Source organism: Borostomias antarcticus (genome assembly GCF_949987555.1).
Source record: "Borostomias antarcticus genome assembly, chromosome: 25".
Lineage (NCBI taxonomy): Eukaryota > Metazoa > Chordata > Actinopteri > Stomiiformes > Stomiidae > Borostomias > Borostomias antarcticus.
Window position 1 is genome coordinate 13826725 of NC_140258.1, and position 15673 is coordinate 13842397.

Genomic DNA, 15673 nt, shown 5'->3' on the forward strand with positions numbered 1-15673 from the left:
AAAAAAAGTGAAGGCGTTGCTCTCTGTTCCGCTCCGGTGCCTACCTCCTCGCTGGGGTGGGAGGGGGCTTTCTGGGGACCCCTGGAGGCCGAGGGGGCTGCAGATGGAGCACACGCATCCCTGGAGCACAACATGGCTGGTTTATCTTCTTTTTCTACTTCCTCCTCTTCCTCTTCCTCTCCTCCCTCCACCTCTGACTCACTCTCCTCCAACTCAGACTCAGCTCCACCGTCCTCGTCTTCATCATCCTAACACACACGCGCACACACGCGCGCACGTATGCACACCCAAATACCTCGAATGAAAACCCATATCTATAGTATATTTAATACTTGTTTGAAATGACGGATCTGTTGTGTTTCTACCTGTTCAGTGCTTTCACTCTTCTGAACCTGCTCAAGTTTCTTGCGTTCCCGACGACGCTAGGAAGAGAAGCAGTTACTTCACACATCCACAAGCATATGACTCACCATGTCTGTATACAGTGTGTGTGTGTGTGTCCTCACCTTCCTCTTGGCTCTACGTCGCTCTGCTCGTCGCTTGACCTTTTCCTCCTCGCTCAGGTCCTCCTCCCCGTTCAGGGTGTCCTGATAGGTCGCATCATCTGAGGGGTCAGGGGTCGCGGCCCCACACTCCATCTCCTCCTCCTGCTGCTGGGCGCTGGGGCCGTCTGGGAACAACACATGACATCAGAACCCAGTCCTGCAGACCACATCGCAGTTCTAGAGCCCTCTAAATGGCCTACATCATAATTCAAGGGCCTATATCATTCCATCAGAGTTCTATCAGAGTACATCAGAGTTCTATCAGAGTTCTAGAGCCTACATCAGTGTGTGCCAACTTTATCATTCTAGAACCTACATCAGAATTCTACAGCCTTCATCAGAGTGCTAGAGCCCAATTCAAATGTGTCAATTTATTGGTATGACTTAGCACTGTACATATTGCCAAAGCAAGCATTTGGACATTGAAAAGCAACATTAATTAGATTACTATCGCAAAGAAACACAGGCTAAGACAAGACAAAAGTTAATGATCTGTTGTCGATATGCATCAGCGAGGAACAGTAAATATATATATTTTTTTTTTTTTTTTATTGTGTTATCAGATATAACAACAAGGGTGTGTGTCAGGTGACTCACTCACTGTCCCTCAGTCTATGGCAGGCAAAATGAAAAATGACAAATAAAATAAAAAAATAACAATAAGCAACTGTAAGAGTTCTATCAGAGTTCTAGAGTTCTATCAGAGTTCTAGTGTTCTATCAGAGTTCTAGAGTTTACATTAGAGCCCTTCTAGGCTCTAATCTAACAAACTAGATGCAACTACGATCCAACTGATATAGAAATCAGATGCAACTGTAGATGTCTAGAGTACAGTGCAGTGTTGTTTAAAACAACTTCTATATCAAGATGAAAGAGTTCTGGAATCAGATGCCCTTCAGTCCCTCAGTGCCATTAACCAATATGAGCAAAACAGACGAAGCAGAAGTGGGACCGTGTTCATCAAGTCTCCCCAGAGCCCAGATGGCTCCGGGCCTCAGACAGAATGAGCAAGCAATCAAACTGAGCACAAATTGCTCTACTGTGTTCCTCCTGCTAGGGGTCTTCCATGGAGGAGCAGTACTGTGTTCCTCCTGCTAGGGGTCTTCCATGGAGGAGCAGTACTGTGTTCCTCCTGCTAGGGGTCTTCCATGGAGGAGCAGTACTGTGTTCCTCCTGCTAGGGGTCTTCCATGGAGGAGCAGTACTGTGTTCCTCCTGCTAGGGGTCTTCCATGGAGGAGCAGTACTGTGTTCCTCCTGCTAGGGGTCTTCCATGGAGGAGCAGTACTTTGTTCCTCCTGCTAGGGGTCTTCCATGGAGGAGCAGTACTGTGTTCCTCCTGCTAGGGGTCTTCCATGGAGGAGCAGTACTGTGTTCCTCCTGCTAGGGGTCTTCCATGGAGGAGCAGTACTGTGTTCCTCCTGCTAGGGGTCTTCCATGGGGGAGCAGGTGTGGACTTCCCTGGATGAGTTCCACTGTTTTTCAGCCACTGTGGATAAAGGCTAAATACCTTGATCTGCTTACTGCCTGAAATGTAAAAGGCACACAGGGTTCCAATAAAGGATCAGTTTCCCTGACACAGGTTAAGCCTAGTAGAGATTAACAGGACCCTTCAATGGAGAATCTTCATTCACATGTTTCTTAATCGGACCATTCATCTAGAGCCTTCTATTACGTCATATCGCATTTTTTGGTGGCATGTGTTTATTTGTTTTTTTCGTCGTATGTTAGCTGTATTATGCAAATACTAGACATATTTTCACAAAATGAGGGTACAGCATGGTCTAACTTAGAACCCATTAAGTTTTGGATTTGATCCGAATCACGGGAAAACATGTCTGGGCCAGCCATTCACCTCCATTCATTTTTAGACTAGGATTACGCAAAAACTACCAGACCGCTTTTCATGAAACTCAGTGGAGGGGTGTAGCATGGGACGGTTTAGAACCCACTCAATTTTGGAGTGGATCCGAATCACGGAGCGGGTCCACAAGCCGTCCAAACATGGCCAGACATTCACCTCCATTTATTTTTGGACTCAGCGCGAAAAAATTGCCCCATTCATTGTCAGTAAGAGGAACTGAAATAGCCGTATCTGGACATGGGAAGGTCACAGAGACACAGGGTTTGGACTGGCATAGAGCTCTTAATCTAACAAATGCAGCAATACCAAACATGTCCTGCTCGCACGCACATGTGTGCACAAATGCATTAGTGGGAGGAGGTCTGTGCTTTCTGAGCACTATTTGGATTATTGTAGCTATTGCTTGTATTACTATTATATACTTGTTCACTGCCATCATCTTGTGTTATTATGTTGTTGCTACGAGGTTGGGGAGCCAGAACCCAAGAATTTTACTCCCCTGTACATACAGGATGTGACAATAAAGGAATCTGAATCTCTCTCTGAAGCAGGCATGCTAGGACCACCAGACTCAAACTCTTCTGCTTCTTTTGGGGTCTAGGGCTGGAGACAGGACGGGGCTGGCGTTAGCTCGGCTGGGTTCTCCACAGCTTCAGGTTCTGTGTAGGCAGAGTGCCTGTGGGATATATCTGTACCAGAATAGAACATGACTTTGATGGCTGAACATGGAAGAGAAGAACAAACAGCTGTGGGTAAGGGTGTGGAGGAGGAGGTGGTGGTGAAAGTGATGATTAAATTGCAATGAATTTCACTTGAACAAAGTTCAAGTTTATTTCACAAGGAAATGCTTTCGGGAAAGCCTCCTGGCAAAAAGACACAGTCAACCAGCAATCAACATAATACACATCAGAGCTTTTCTTGCATAGAGGATTTTTGGCCCCCAAAGAGATTTTAGCCAGAGCCAAAGGAAAATCACCAGTGCCAAAATGCTAAAAACTGAGAATAAAAATAGCAATTAAAATCCTCTCCAAATGTGTTTGATACTGTAGCTTGTTTCAAGTGCAGCCCATCCCTCTTCCTTGCATTGTCCATGGTTTCGACCACTAGTAATCAAGATAATTAACAGACAGGTTATCAGTATCTTAAACATTTTGGCTTCATATCCATTTTGTGTCATGTTGGGAGATTTCCCGCGATTGTGAAAAGTGAGCTCAGTCAGAATGACAGCAAAGAATATAGGCCTATATATATGCTGGTAGGCTACTCTGCATAAAACTGAGGTTTCCCCCCCAAATTATGTGTGAGTCACCCCCCAAAGACCCTTTCTGAGACAGGAAAAACCCTGCACATGCCAAGGTAAAGCACTGGACACAGCACCAGTTAAACACCTTGAGATTTCTATCTCATTCTTGCATAGCGTAACGTCATCTTACTTCAAAAAAACTTCTGATAATCTAAAAAGCTATATAGGGCTAGTCTGAAATAATGGCAATGCAGTGTCATGACCCAGTGTGCATGTAAGTGTGTGACCCAGGCCAGATCTGATGAGAGAGGGATGGGATCAGGGGTGCTGCTAGAAATGTTGGGCCCTATGAAAGAATATATTTTTACTTCCATTCTTCCCATGGACCCTACTGAATAATTTTCATGGACTACTCATATGGACTATTACTCATATGGACTATTTATATGGACTCGATGAACTACTTATACAAGTCTTGGACTTGGCCTGCCCAAGAACTAGGGTATAATGTGTTGTATGTTTGTCATTGTCCTTGTCTGTTTTGTTTTGAGAAAATGTAAAATAAAATAAAAAAATAAAAAGAATATAATATTGGGCCCCCCAAACCTAGACCTTATCATAATAATAAATAATAATAATAGTGGTTTATAGGGGCCCCTCTTAGGGCAGGGCCCTTGGAATCATCCTAACATTCCCACCCCTTAGGAAGCCTCTGGATGGGATGGGGTGACCACTCTTCTTCCTCTAACCCAACATCCCTGACAACTTTTGAGTCTTGCCGTGGCAGATGCTTTTGGTCAGATGACCAAAATCACCCAAACGGTATGCTTTTTAGAAATGTTTATTTTATTTAACAGTGCATTATGTGCCAGAAGTAGCCAAAAGGTGCTAAGGTGCCCTTCGTCTTGAGCTGGCCTCAGACAGATCTTGGCCTGACATTCCCCTGTAGCTAGGGGATAGTGTCTGCAACCATACATAGACAAGGTACTTGGTTATTTCAGCTGTCGGTGTCCTGCCTGCTTCTCAAGTGACAAGATCCAAGACGTGAACTCTCTCTAAGTCTAGCTCATACAGTCTCTAACCCTAACCCACATTACTGACTCCTACATACCCCATTACTGACCCTAACCCTAACCCTAACCCTACTAACCCTAACCCTACTAACCCTAACCCTAACCCTACTAACCCTAACCCTAACCCTAACCCTACATACGCTTCTTTAAATCCTCATCATAAAGGAATGTGCTGCCTTGCACATAAATTACTGCAGATCTGGGGCCAAAAGGTACAAATGGGTTTTTCTGTTTCTTCCCAACAAAGAGGCACTGAGTAATCTGTTGGGTTGAAAGGTGAACTTATTTGACAGGAATGTAAAATACTTCAGTATATCATATACTATCTTACAAAGGCTACTCTAGCTTTTCGCTAAAGCAATGTTTATGAGAGGTGGTCACGTGTTTGTAACATGTAGGCTACATGAAGCAACATTGATAAGGATGTGCCGTCCATGTGATTGATTAAACAGTGAGGTTTACATGTCCACTATCCACAGTGCTGTACACTAGGCCTACAGTAACTACCGCATCAGCAGTCCCCTCATAAAAGGGAACAGGGGCTTTCTGGCAAACATACCAAAAAAGCAAGGATCCAAGAGCTACCTTGTAATCTCAGCTACTCTAAATACCACAGCGAATTTGGGGCAGACCAGAGAGAGAGAGGGGGGGGTGCTTGCTATCCTCTCTGTCCTCTAGCATCTGTAACTAATATCTGATACTTAAGTATGAAAATGGAATAACATGACGCGTCATGTTGCCAGCAATGCTACCTGTCACAGGAGTCAGTGCCTCGTTCAAGAAGATACTTTGATCAGTGCGTTATAATAGCAAAATAGTGACAACATTCATGAATACAACATTCAAGATGAGAATAAGATTTATTCGAACGCCCATTTAGAAAGTAAAACTCTCCTTGCCGGGTAAATTAGTCTGAATCTTGTCTATAGTCTATTGTGTCTATAGTCTATTGTGTAGAGTAATTCCGTAAACCCCACATTCTCTGTGACAGGGTATCACAACATGTTGACTAGTGAACCAGTAAATTGAAATAACCCTGAGCTCTCACGTCATTGGGCGAGTTCGCCACATTGTTACAAGCGGGACGGTCGAGACGCAGCTCGCTACATTGTTCCAAACTTGTCTTGAACTAAATAACCAACAATCTTCGCTGAAGAACTTAAGCGTTATTCTAAAGTAATTAATTTACTGCGATAAATTGTTACAAACGCCAAACGTGTTACATTATAATTTCAGGGGAGTCAGCAATGTAACTTTTTTTGACGGACTGGGAGGAAAGTTGGAAAAGTCTTAAAAACCCAAACATGTCTTACCGCTCCTGAGCCCCAGCAGCCTGCAGATATCCCGGGTGAATTTCATGAGCGCGACCATCAATCATTATTTTCTCAGATACTTCAATAAGATAGTATACATTCATAAGAACACGCTTTTAACATAAGTACAATCACTGTCGAATCTACGGGAATCTCAGTGTTTCCTCTTGGGCGTAAAAACGTCGGCGTAAAGCTACCATCCATACTAACGTCTTAAAGGGACAGGATAGCTTCATGAGATGAAAATGAATTATCATAATTCTTAGTAGGCTATCGTATTGTTTGGCATTGCGGTAACACATTTAGACTATCATAGGACATTTTGAGAACAATCTTGTTATAATCATTTTTTCCCCCTATGACCTCTGACAACGACCATGTCAGCAGCTTGTGTGATCAGTCAACCTCTGACAGAGTAAACTTTAGCTAGCCTAAAGCAGGATGGTGAGTTTGCCATGTTGTGTCAAGCTAAAGGTTTTGTCTGAACCTTGGGTCTTGGCTTGGAGTGAATGGAAGGCTCAAAAGGTGTGTGTGACAGTGGTTGACCAAACTTGGGTGAAGAGCAACCACTTTACCACAACCCAGAAGACTTGAGTTCAGGTGACGAGTAACCTTACCACAACACAGAAGGCTTGGGTTTAGTGACAGGTAACCTTACCACAACACAGAAGGCTTGGGTTTAGTGACAGGTAACCTTACCACAACACAGAAGGCTTGGGTTTAGTGACAGGTAACCTTACCACAACACAGAAGGCTTGGGTTTAGTGACAGGTAACCTTACCACAACACAGAAGGCTTGGGTTTAGTGACAGGTAACCTTACCACAACACAAGTATTCAGGTGGCAAGTATCACAACCCCAAAAACCTTTGTTCAGACCATTGGCATAATTGTAAGTAGGCTATGTAAATGTCATGCGTATAGCATTTTTCACAGACGGGTCACAAAGTGCTTCACAACACATCAATAAATAAAAACAATGGCAAAAAAAACCACAAAAAACAATGACAAAGAAACACATAAAAGAACACAGGAGGCTAGACAAAGGTTAGTCTGAAAAGATGAGTCTTCAGCTGACTTTTAAAAGAGTCGACAGAGGCCACAGAACGTAGGTCCCATGGAAGGGCTCCACAGCCTAGGAGCCATGACTTCGAAGGCTCTGTCACCTTTGGTCTTTAACCTTGAGCGGAGCCGGAGCCCAACCAACAAGCCTTGACCAGACAACCTGAGAGGCCTTCTTGAGATGAAGGGGTGGAGCAGGTCACAGATGTATGCAGGTACCAGACCACGCAGAGCTCTAAAAATGATGACAAGTACCTTAAACTGGATCCTAAAACTGGTGGGGAGCCAGTGTAAGGAGGCCCGGATGGGAGTGATGTGACAGAACTTTCTGGACCTACATTAGTCAGCAGCCTTGCAGCAGTGTTTTGGGACCATTTGTAGACGGTCCAGAGATGCCTTGCTGAGGCAGGTGAATTACAGCAGTCTGAATGAGACAATACGAATGCATGAATAATCAGCTCCGCTTGGGAAACCACAGACCAGAGTTTAGCAACATTTCTAAGTCGGAAAAAACAATTTCGGGTCAGTGACTTAATGTGATGATCAAAGTGCATGATCAAAAATAACACCAAGATTTCTGAATTGCAGTTTCAATCTCTTTGGTTCAGACTTAGACACCAGAAAACGCTGCCAATGAGAGGATGCTAGCATGCTAGTGTGGGTGTCCACTGAAAGCTGGAAACAGAACAATAATCAAAAGGGGGCATTACTGTTCATTGGAGCTTTTAAGGACGGAAAATGTTGCATCACTCTACAAACCTGGTTTTAATTTAGCACAGAACAAGGTTCATTCAAGCTCTTCAAAATTAGAATGCAGCACATCTGTTTGTGATTGCAGCAGGATTTATTTAATTCTGAAATTAAAGTACAGTGTTCACAAAATATATTTTCCAGCATGACAATGAAAATGTTTGTCAGGATCTTCTTTTTGGGGTTTTATGAATGTATATAAAAATAATTGGAGCGTTTCAGTATGTTAAAAGGTACAAACAAACATTTTGAGAATGGAATGGTAGAAAAGTCATTCACTCTACAAATGTACAAAAATCATACACACTTCAAAAATACACAATTAGTTCACAATTAGACCACATGGTAGTCCTTCTTGTGTAGCTGTGGATGAGACTGTGCCCTGGCACAGAGACTGGCTGCCCAGCTGCATGCCATAGCCTGGAAGCCAGACTCACCACGAAAAAAAAAAGTATAGATCTATCGTGAAAAGTTTTTGTTTTTGTGATGAGTCTGGCTTCCAGGCTAGAGGCCATGCATCTCTCTCTCTCTCTCTCTTACACTCTCTCTTCCCCCTCCATCTCTCCAAGATCCATGGTTTCAGCCACATCAGACACAGTCAGCTAGGAGAGAGACAGATAGTCAGCTAGGAGAGAAACAGATAGTCAGCTAGGAGAGAAACAGATAGTCAGCTAGGAGAGAAACAGATAGTCAGCTAGGAGAGAAACAGATAGTCAGCTAGGAGAGAGACAGATAGTCAGCTAGGAGAGAGACAGATAGTCAGCTAGGAGAGAGACAGATAGTCAGCTAGGAGAGAAACAGATAGTCAGCTAGGAGAGAAACAGATAGTCAGCTAGGAGAGAAACAGATAGTCAGCTAGGAGAGAGACAGATAGTCAGCTAGGAGAGAAACAGATAGTCAGCTAGGAGAGAAACAGATAGTCAGCTAGGAGAGAGACAGATAGTCAGCTAGGAGAGAGACAGATAGTCAGCTAGGAGAGAAACAGATAGTCAGCTAGGAGAGAGACAGATAGTCAGCTAGGAGAGAGACAGATAGTCAGCTAGGAGAACAACACAGACACAGTCAGCTAGGAGAACAACACAGTCAGCTAGGAGAGCTACAGGCACAGTCAGCTTAACATTTCCATAATGATAAGGCTTTTGAATTGATGGGAGTGCCTTTGACTACTTGTTATCAATTTGTCTAATAAAATGTAAGTGAAATATTTATAATTGTAACAAGCTATAACCACAGGAAATTCAAATAAGCACTACAACTTTTAATTTGACCTTTGCACTAACAAGGCTCTCCAGCGTACCTCCAGCTATGACACCTTCTTTGGTTCATCTGCTGTACTTAGGGTACCTAGGGTAGGTTTACACCATTTATGTATTTGGTAATATAAACACTGTTTTTCATGTAAGGCATGATCCCATTGCATATGCAGTATACAGTATGTGTATATACTGTAGCTAAACAGTACATGCTCCTATAATATCTAGCACGCAGAACAGTAAAAGTGCAATAATGACCTATTTTCCTTCACACATGTGGCAAATACAATCCAAAGGTCAACTAATTGTACACTTGGCAGGCAAAGGGATACACACATGGACACGCACTAACACACACACGCTAGCGCTCACATACAGTACACACACACACACACAATAGCGCTCACCTACACACACAAAGAAAACTAGGGCAGACAGTCTAGAGCTCCTATGAAGTCTGTATTACCCACCTGGATGGGAGCCGCTGCCACATTGATACAGCCCTCTGATTGGTGAACGGTAGTCTGACAGATAGGGCAAAGGTCGTGCCAGGTACAGCTGGTCCAATGACATGGACCCATGGAAAATATTCTGTGGTGAAGAAAACACCACTATATGAAATCAGGCCTTAATAAAGTTTAACAGTGCCCTCTAACCCTAACCCTTACCCCTAACCCTAACCCTCTAACCCTAACCCTCTAACCCTAACCCTAACCCCTAACCCTAACCCTCTAACCCTAACCCTAACCCTCTAACCCTAACCCTCTCCTTGTCTGCCTTTGACCCAATTACTCTTCTGATTTAGTCACTTACTGCATTCTTTCACTTCCTCAACAAGAGATCCCCTTATTACCACTGCAGATTCATGGCAGCCTATGTATTTCAGAACAAGTCTGAAGGCATTACAGCATTTTATCAACCGTAAGTGGGACCACAATATCAAATTAAGAGCAGTGCAACATTACCAGAAAAAGCACAAAGCAGAGAAAAAGCAGAGGCCAAGTTAACCCTAACCCCCTAACCCTAACCCTAACCAGCACAGTGAGCGCTGCTCAGCTTGGGAAACAGAAGCTCCGCTCTGTCTGTTCTCATCCACTCTACTGTACTCTATGATGCTCTGTCTGTTCTCATCCACTCTACTGTACTCTATGATGCTCTGTCTGTTCTCATCCACTCTACTGTACTCTATGATGCTCTGTCTGTTCTCATCCACTCTACTGTACTCTATGATGCTCTGTCTGTTCTCATCCACTCTACTGTACTCTATGATGCTCTGTCTGTTCTCATCCACTCTACTGTACTCTATGATGCTCTGTCTGTTCTCATCCACTCTACTGTACTCTATGATGCTCTGTCTGTTCTCATCCACTCTACTGTACTCTATGATGCTCTGTCTGTTCTCATCCACTCTACTGTACTCTATGATGCTCTGTCTGTTCTCATCCACTCTACTGTACTCTATGATGCTCTGTCTGTTCTCATCCACTCTACTGTACTCTATGATGCTCTGTCTGTTCTCATCCACTCTACTGTACTCTATGATGCTGTCTGTTCTCATCCACTCTACTGTACTCTATGATGCTCTGTCTGTTCTCATCCACTCTACTGTACTCTATGATGCTCTGTCTGTTCTCATCCACTCTACTGTACTCTATGATGCTCTGTCTGTTCTCACCTACTGTACTCTGATGCTCTGTGCTGTTCTGTCTCTGTTCTTATCTACTCTGCCCAACTCTCTCCGAGTCTGTTCTGCTTTGTCTGGTCTGCAGGATGGACGTCAGGAGGAGGAAGAGGAGCTGCAGGATGCAAACAACTTCCTGGTTCAGAGAACCGAGGTGTGCTGGTACTCAGAACAATGACACGTTAACCTACAAATCCCCGTCACTAACCTCCCTGTCCTTTCTCTCACTATCTCATTGTCTCTGTATCTCATTGTCTCTGTATCTCTCTCTATCGCCCTCTCCCTCATGCATACACATGTACATGGACCCACACTCACGCACACACAAGCACACACCCCTCCAGTTAGCCCGAAGATCTTCTCCAGGTCAGGGGGTGTCAGGATGTCTTTGCCCACGATGGAGCTCTTGAACCCAGGGGCGTACTGCTCCACCCAGCCAAACACTGGACAGATACACAAGCACAAACACACGGAAAAACACAAATGCATGCATGTAGACAAATCAGACCTCATCTGCTGCATTGAACTCATGTAAAGGCAATACAGGACACAAGTATCAAGAATCAAACAGATACAAGTGTCACCTGGAAATAGAAATGGGTGTGTGTGTGTGTGTACATGCATGCCTATGTGTGTGTTTGCGTGCATGCGTTTTCACACACACAGAGGAATGCATTGAATCTTAGCATAGCACTCAACCAATGACCATCTATGAGAAGTCCATAAAGAGTGACTCTAACCTGAGTGTGCGTAGGTCTCTCTGTCCTGCTCGTCCACTCCCGGCCATCCTCCAGCTGGTAAGGGGTGAACTGGGTGAACAGTGACACGACGTGGGCACCAGGGGGCGCCAAAGTGGGATCTAGCACTGAGGGGATGGTCATCTCCAACATGGGCCTGGGAGAGAGGAGCAGTATAATAGGCTCTTTGCACAAGCTCCACTACTTCCTGAAATTCTACAGGCATATTTATTTCCTTAAATAAGGATGCCTGTAGAATTTCAGGAAGTAGTGGAGCTTGTGCAAAGAGCCTATAGGCGGAAGGTAGGGGTGTGTGTGCGTGTGTGTGTACCTGGCTGAAGGCCGTCCATCCATGCAGTCTTTATAAGCAGTCTCCAGCACCTACACACTCTCACAGTTGAGGTGGATAGAGCACTGGTGATGGGGCCCAGGCACACCGTCAGGGGTAGGGGCCGCTAGGAAGCCTGTCCACTGCCACTGCCACTGTTACACACACACACACACACACACACACACACACACACACACACACACACACACACACACACACTAGGGATGAGCCGAGATGGATTTTTGCATTACGGTACGGTATCTAGTACATTACGGTACGGTTTACGGTATTTCACGGTATACAGCATTTCACCTCCCCAACACACATAAAAAAACAAGTATTTTACTTTGAAGGAAAACAGCTTTATTGAACATTAGTGTGTCAGTTTATTAATAGCAAGCTTATAGTAAATTACAAAATTAACCGTTGCAAGCAACTTGAAATGTGAAGTTTCAGCAGCGCATTATTTTGTAATACCGTAAACATAATACCATAAACACAGGGAATGTCACGGTTCTAATACCGTGGACATTTTATACCGCGTATGTATTGCTTTTGTTTTGCTATTCTCATCCTCGATATTAGGTGATAGCCAAGTCACCGCAGCACATTGTCGCGGCCACCAATTTAGCCTCTTTTTCACGAGACCAATACCAATTTATATCTTATCTTGTGTTCCAGATTTTCTTTTCAGCCTTGCGGCCTGGTCTACCGGTGAAAGTGCGCGTGATTGTGGACCAAGATGGATCCATGCTGAATGTTAGCCTACAGATTTGTCGGGATAGATGGCTGGTGTTCAAATTTGCTTTCAAGGCACAGGCCTACTGTAACAGTGATTTGATGTAGCCTATAATGCACAAAGGTCTATGATGGTCTATGAAGAGAAGAGAAGAGAAGAGAGGAGAAGAGAAAAGAGAGTAAAATAAGAGAAAGGAGAGGAGAAGCGGAGAGAGGATGTGAAAGGAGAGGAAAGGAGAGGAGAAGCGGAGAGAGGATGTGAAAGGATGGGAAAGGAGAGAGAAGAGGAGTGTGGCTCAGTGGACCATAGTTCTTGTGTGAAAAATAGAGTGCCGAAAAGCTGAACGCAGATGTCGAAAAACAAATCTTCATGTTCGTTATGAGATCTATAAAGAGAGACTTTTATAATCTGGAGCTGAGAAATGCAAGGCAGACCTTCTTTTCTGACATCATCAAAAACCATAACAATGCGCGTGCTTTGTTTGCCACTGTTGATAGGCTGACAAACCCTCCTGTGTCAGTAGCCTCTGAACTTCTATCCACCAGGGCCTGCAATGAATTTGCCTCATTCTTCACTGACAAAATTCAGAAAATTAGACAAGCAGTTAGTGCCTCTATTCCAGGTACAGGACATGTGTCGTCACAGTGTCCACTTAAAATCAATACCATGACACAATTTAATCTGATCAACCATAAAACCCTGGGGGACACTATACAATATCTGAAATCCTCCACCTGTTGCCTTGATGTTCTACCTACAGACTTCTTCAAAACTGTATCCAACTGCATGGACTCTGATTTATTACAAATTGTAAACACATCTCTTCTTTCAGGTGTGTTCCCGCAAACCCTGAAAACTGCAGTCATCAAGGAGTTATAGATGGCCGAAGGCCTGTCTGAACATGTGTCTTAAGAAGTTTGTTGAACATGAGTTCAGTGGACGGCTCTCTCAGGGCCTGGGGAGAGCGTTCCAGAGTCTTGGCGCCACCGCCTCGAATGCTCTCACCCTGGGATTTCATAAAAAATATAATTGCTGTAGCTGTTTTGCTGCGAGTTTGAGTTCATCTCCATTCCTGCGCGAGAAACAGAAGTTGAACCAACAGCAACAGAAATAATCGTTGCTATAGGATTTATCATTCAATTAAACATGGAACATGAATACTATCTGATATTTCAACCTTCTCTCATCAGTGATCAGGTTGTTTACATGATTTTGGGCACATCTGCTTGCTGCGTCCATGAATATCCGACGCAATGACGTTCCATAGTGTCCGAAAACTGTTAGGCTAAATCATTCCCTATGTATGGCGACTGAAGGCTCTGGCCCCCATGGTGGACAGACGGGCTGGAGGAACGGTAAGGCTGATGGCAGAGCTGAGAGTCCGGGGGGGATTGTTGATGTGGAGGAGTTCAGAGAGGTATGGAGGAGGGAGGTTATGGATGGCCTTGAATGTATGGAGCAGAATTTTATAGTCAATGCGGAATTTAATAGGGAGCCAGTGGAGTTGTTGGAGGATGGGTGTGATGTGACTGCTGGATGGTGTTCTGGTGATGATACAGGTGTGATATGACTGCTGGATGGTGTTCTGGTGATGATACAGGTGTGATGTGACTGCTGGATGGTGTTCTGGTGATGATACAGGTGTGATGTGACTGCTGGATGGTGTTCTGGTGATGATACAGGTGTGATATGACTGCTGGATGGTGTTCTGGTGATGATACAGGTGTGATGTGACTGCTGGATGGTGTTCTGGTGATGATACAGGTGTGATGTGACTGCTGGATGGTGTTCTGGTGATGATACAGGTGTGATGTGACTGCTGGATGGTGATCTGGTGATGATACGGGTGTGATGTGACTGCTGGATGGTGATCTGGTGATGATACGGGTGTGATGTGACTGCTGGATGGTGTTCTGGTGATGATACGGGTGTGATGTGACTGCTGGATGGTGTTCTGGTGATGATACAGGTGTGATGTGACTGCTGGATGGTGATCTGGTGATGATACGGGTGTGATGTGACTGCTGGATGGTGTTCTGGTGATGATACGGGCAGCAGCGTTCTGGACCAGTTGGAGCTTATGGATGAGTTTCTGGGGGAGACCAAAGAGAAGGGTGAACCCAGAGGAGTCCAGGGCTGGGAGAGCTAAGCTGCACGTGCTGAACCAGGTAGCATTTCTTTGTTTTTGTTTTTTGTCTATGCAATGTTTTGTATGTTGGAGCACTGGAATAAACCACCTTTGCACTTAGTGCTACTTCTCGCCTGCTATATAGCAGGTACCAGGCATTTCGGACACAGCCCGTGTTTCTCTAGCCCTCTCAGGGGCTGATTTGTGGGGTCCGTGGCGTGGTGGCAAGACTCTGCCCCCTCGCGTCATATTGGGTCTGGGGCTGTGGACCCCCCTCTGGGCTACCCACCTGTCCCCACCGGTGAAGACAAGTGTGTCTCTAGCTCACTCAGGGGCTGAGTTGTGGGGTGCATGGTGTGGTGGTGAGACTCCGCCCCCTCGGGTCAGAATGGTTCGGGTGTAGAGCAGTTACTTCCGGGAAATCTCCATACATCCACCTGTGAAAACTGTGTCTCTTACCTGCTCAGGGGCTGAGTTGTGGAGTTCATGGCATGGATAGTGCCGTGGTGGCGAGATTCCGTCCGCTTGGGTCAGAGTTGATTGTGCGCAGTAAAGTGACCTCTGGGCTATCTCCATGCACCCACTGGCGAAGACTGTGGGTCTCTAGCCCACTCAGGGGCTGAGTTGTGGGGTACGTGGCGTGGATAGTGGCATGATGGCGAGACTCCGCCCACTCGGGTCAGAGCTGGTCGTAGACAGTGTACCTCTCTCTGGGCCACCCACCTGCCCCCACCAGTGAAGACCCTGTGTCTCTAGCCCACTCAAGGGCTGAGTTGTGGGGTCCGTGGCGTGGTGGCAAGACTCCGCCCCCTCGCATCATATTGGGTCGGGGGCAGTGGAGCCCTCTCCGGGCTACCCACCGGTGAAGACTGTGTTTCTCTAGCCCTCTCAGAGGCTGATTTGTGGGGTCCGTGGCGTGGACCTTGGCGTGGTGGCAAGACTCCGCCCCCTCGCGTC

The 15673-nt window shown here is 45.2% G+C and overlaps 2 protein-coding genes across 2 annotated transcripts in view; both read right to left on the minus strand.

Annotated features, from left to right (window-relative positions):
• Positions 1-6172, minus strand: part of LOC311325871 (uncharacterized protein) — a 15727-nt gene extending 9555 nt beyond the window's left edge. Inside the window, exons 1-4 of the mRNA XM_084458673.1 lie at positions 6037-6172; positions 507-670; positions 366-422; positions 45-248 (exon numbers count right to left, since the gene is read on the minus strand). Coding sequence (XP_084314799.1) covers positions 45-248; positions 366-422; positions 507-670; positions 6037-6094 — 483 coding nt within the window. The 5' untranslated portion in view covers positions 6095-6172. The remainder of the gene's footprint in view (positions 1-44; positions 249-365; positions 423-506; positions 671-6036) is intronic.
• A 2228-nt stretch (positions 6173-8400) lies between these two features.
• LOC311325802 (uncharacterized protein) overlaps positions 8401-15673 on the minus strand; it is a 31248-nt gene continuing 23975 nt past the window's right edge. Inside the window, exons 18-22 of the transcript XR_014631021.1 lie at positions 11850-12001; positions 11522-11675; positions 11118-11224; positions 9571-9691; positions 8401-8449 (exon numbers count right to left, since the gene is read on the minus strand). The gene's annotated coding sequence lies outside the window, so the exon portion shown is untranslated. The remainder of the gene's footprint in view (positions 8450-9570; positions 9692-11117; positions 11225-11521; positions 11676-11849; positions 12002-15673) is intronic.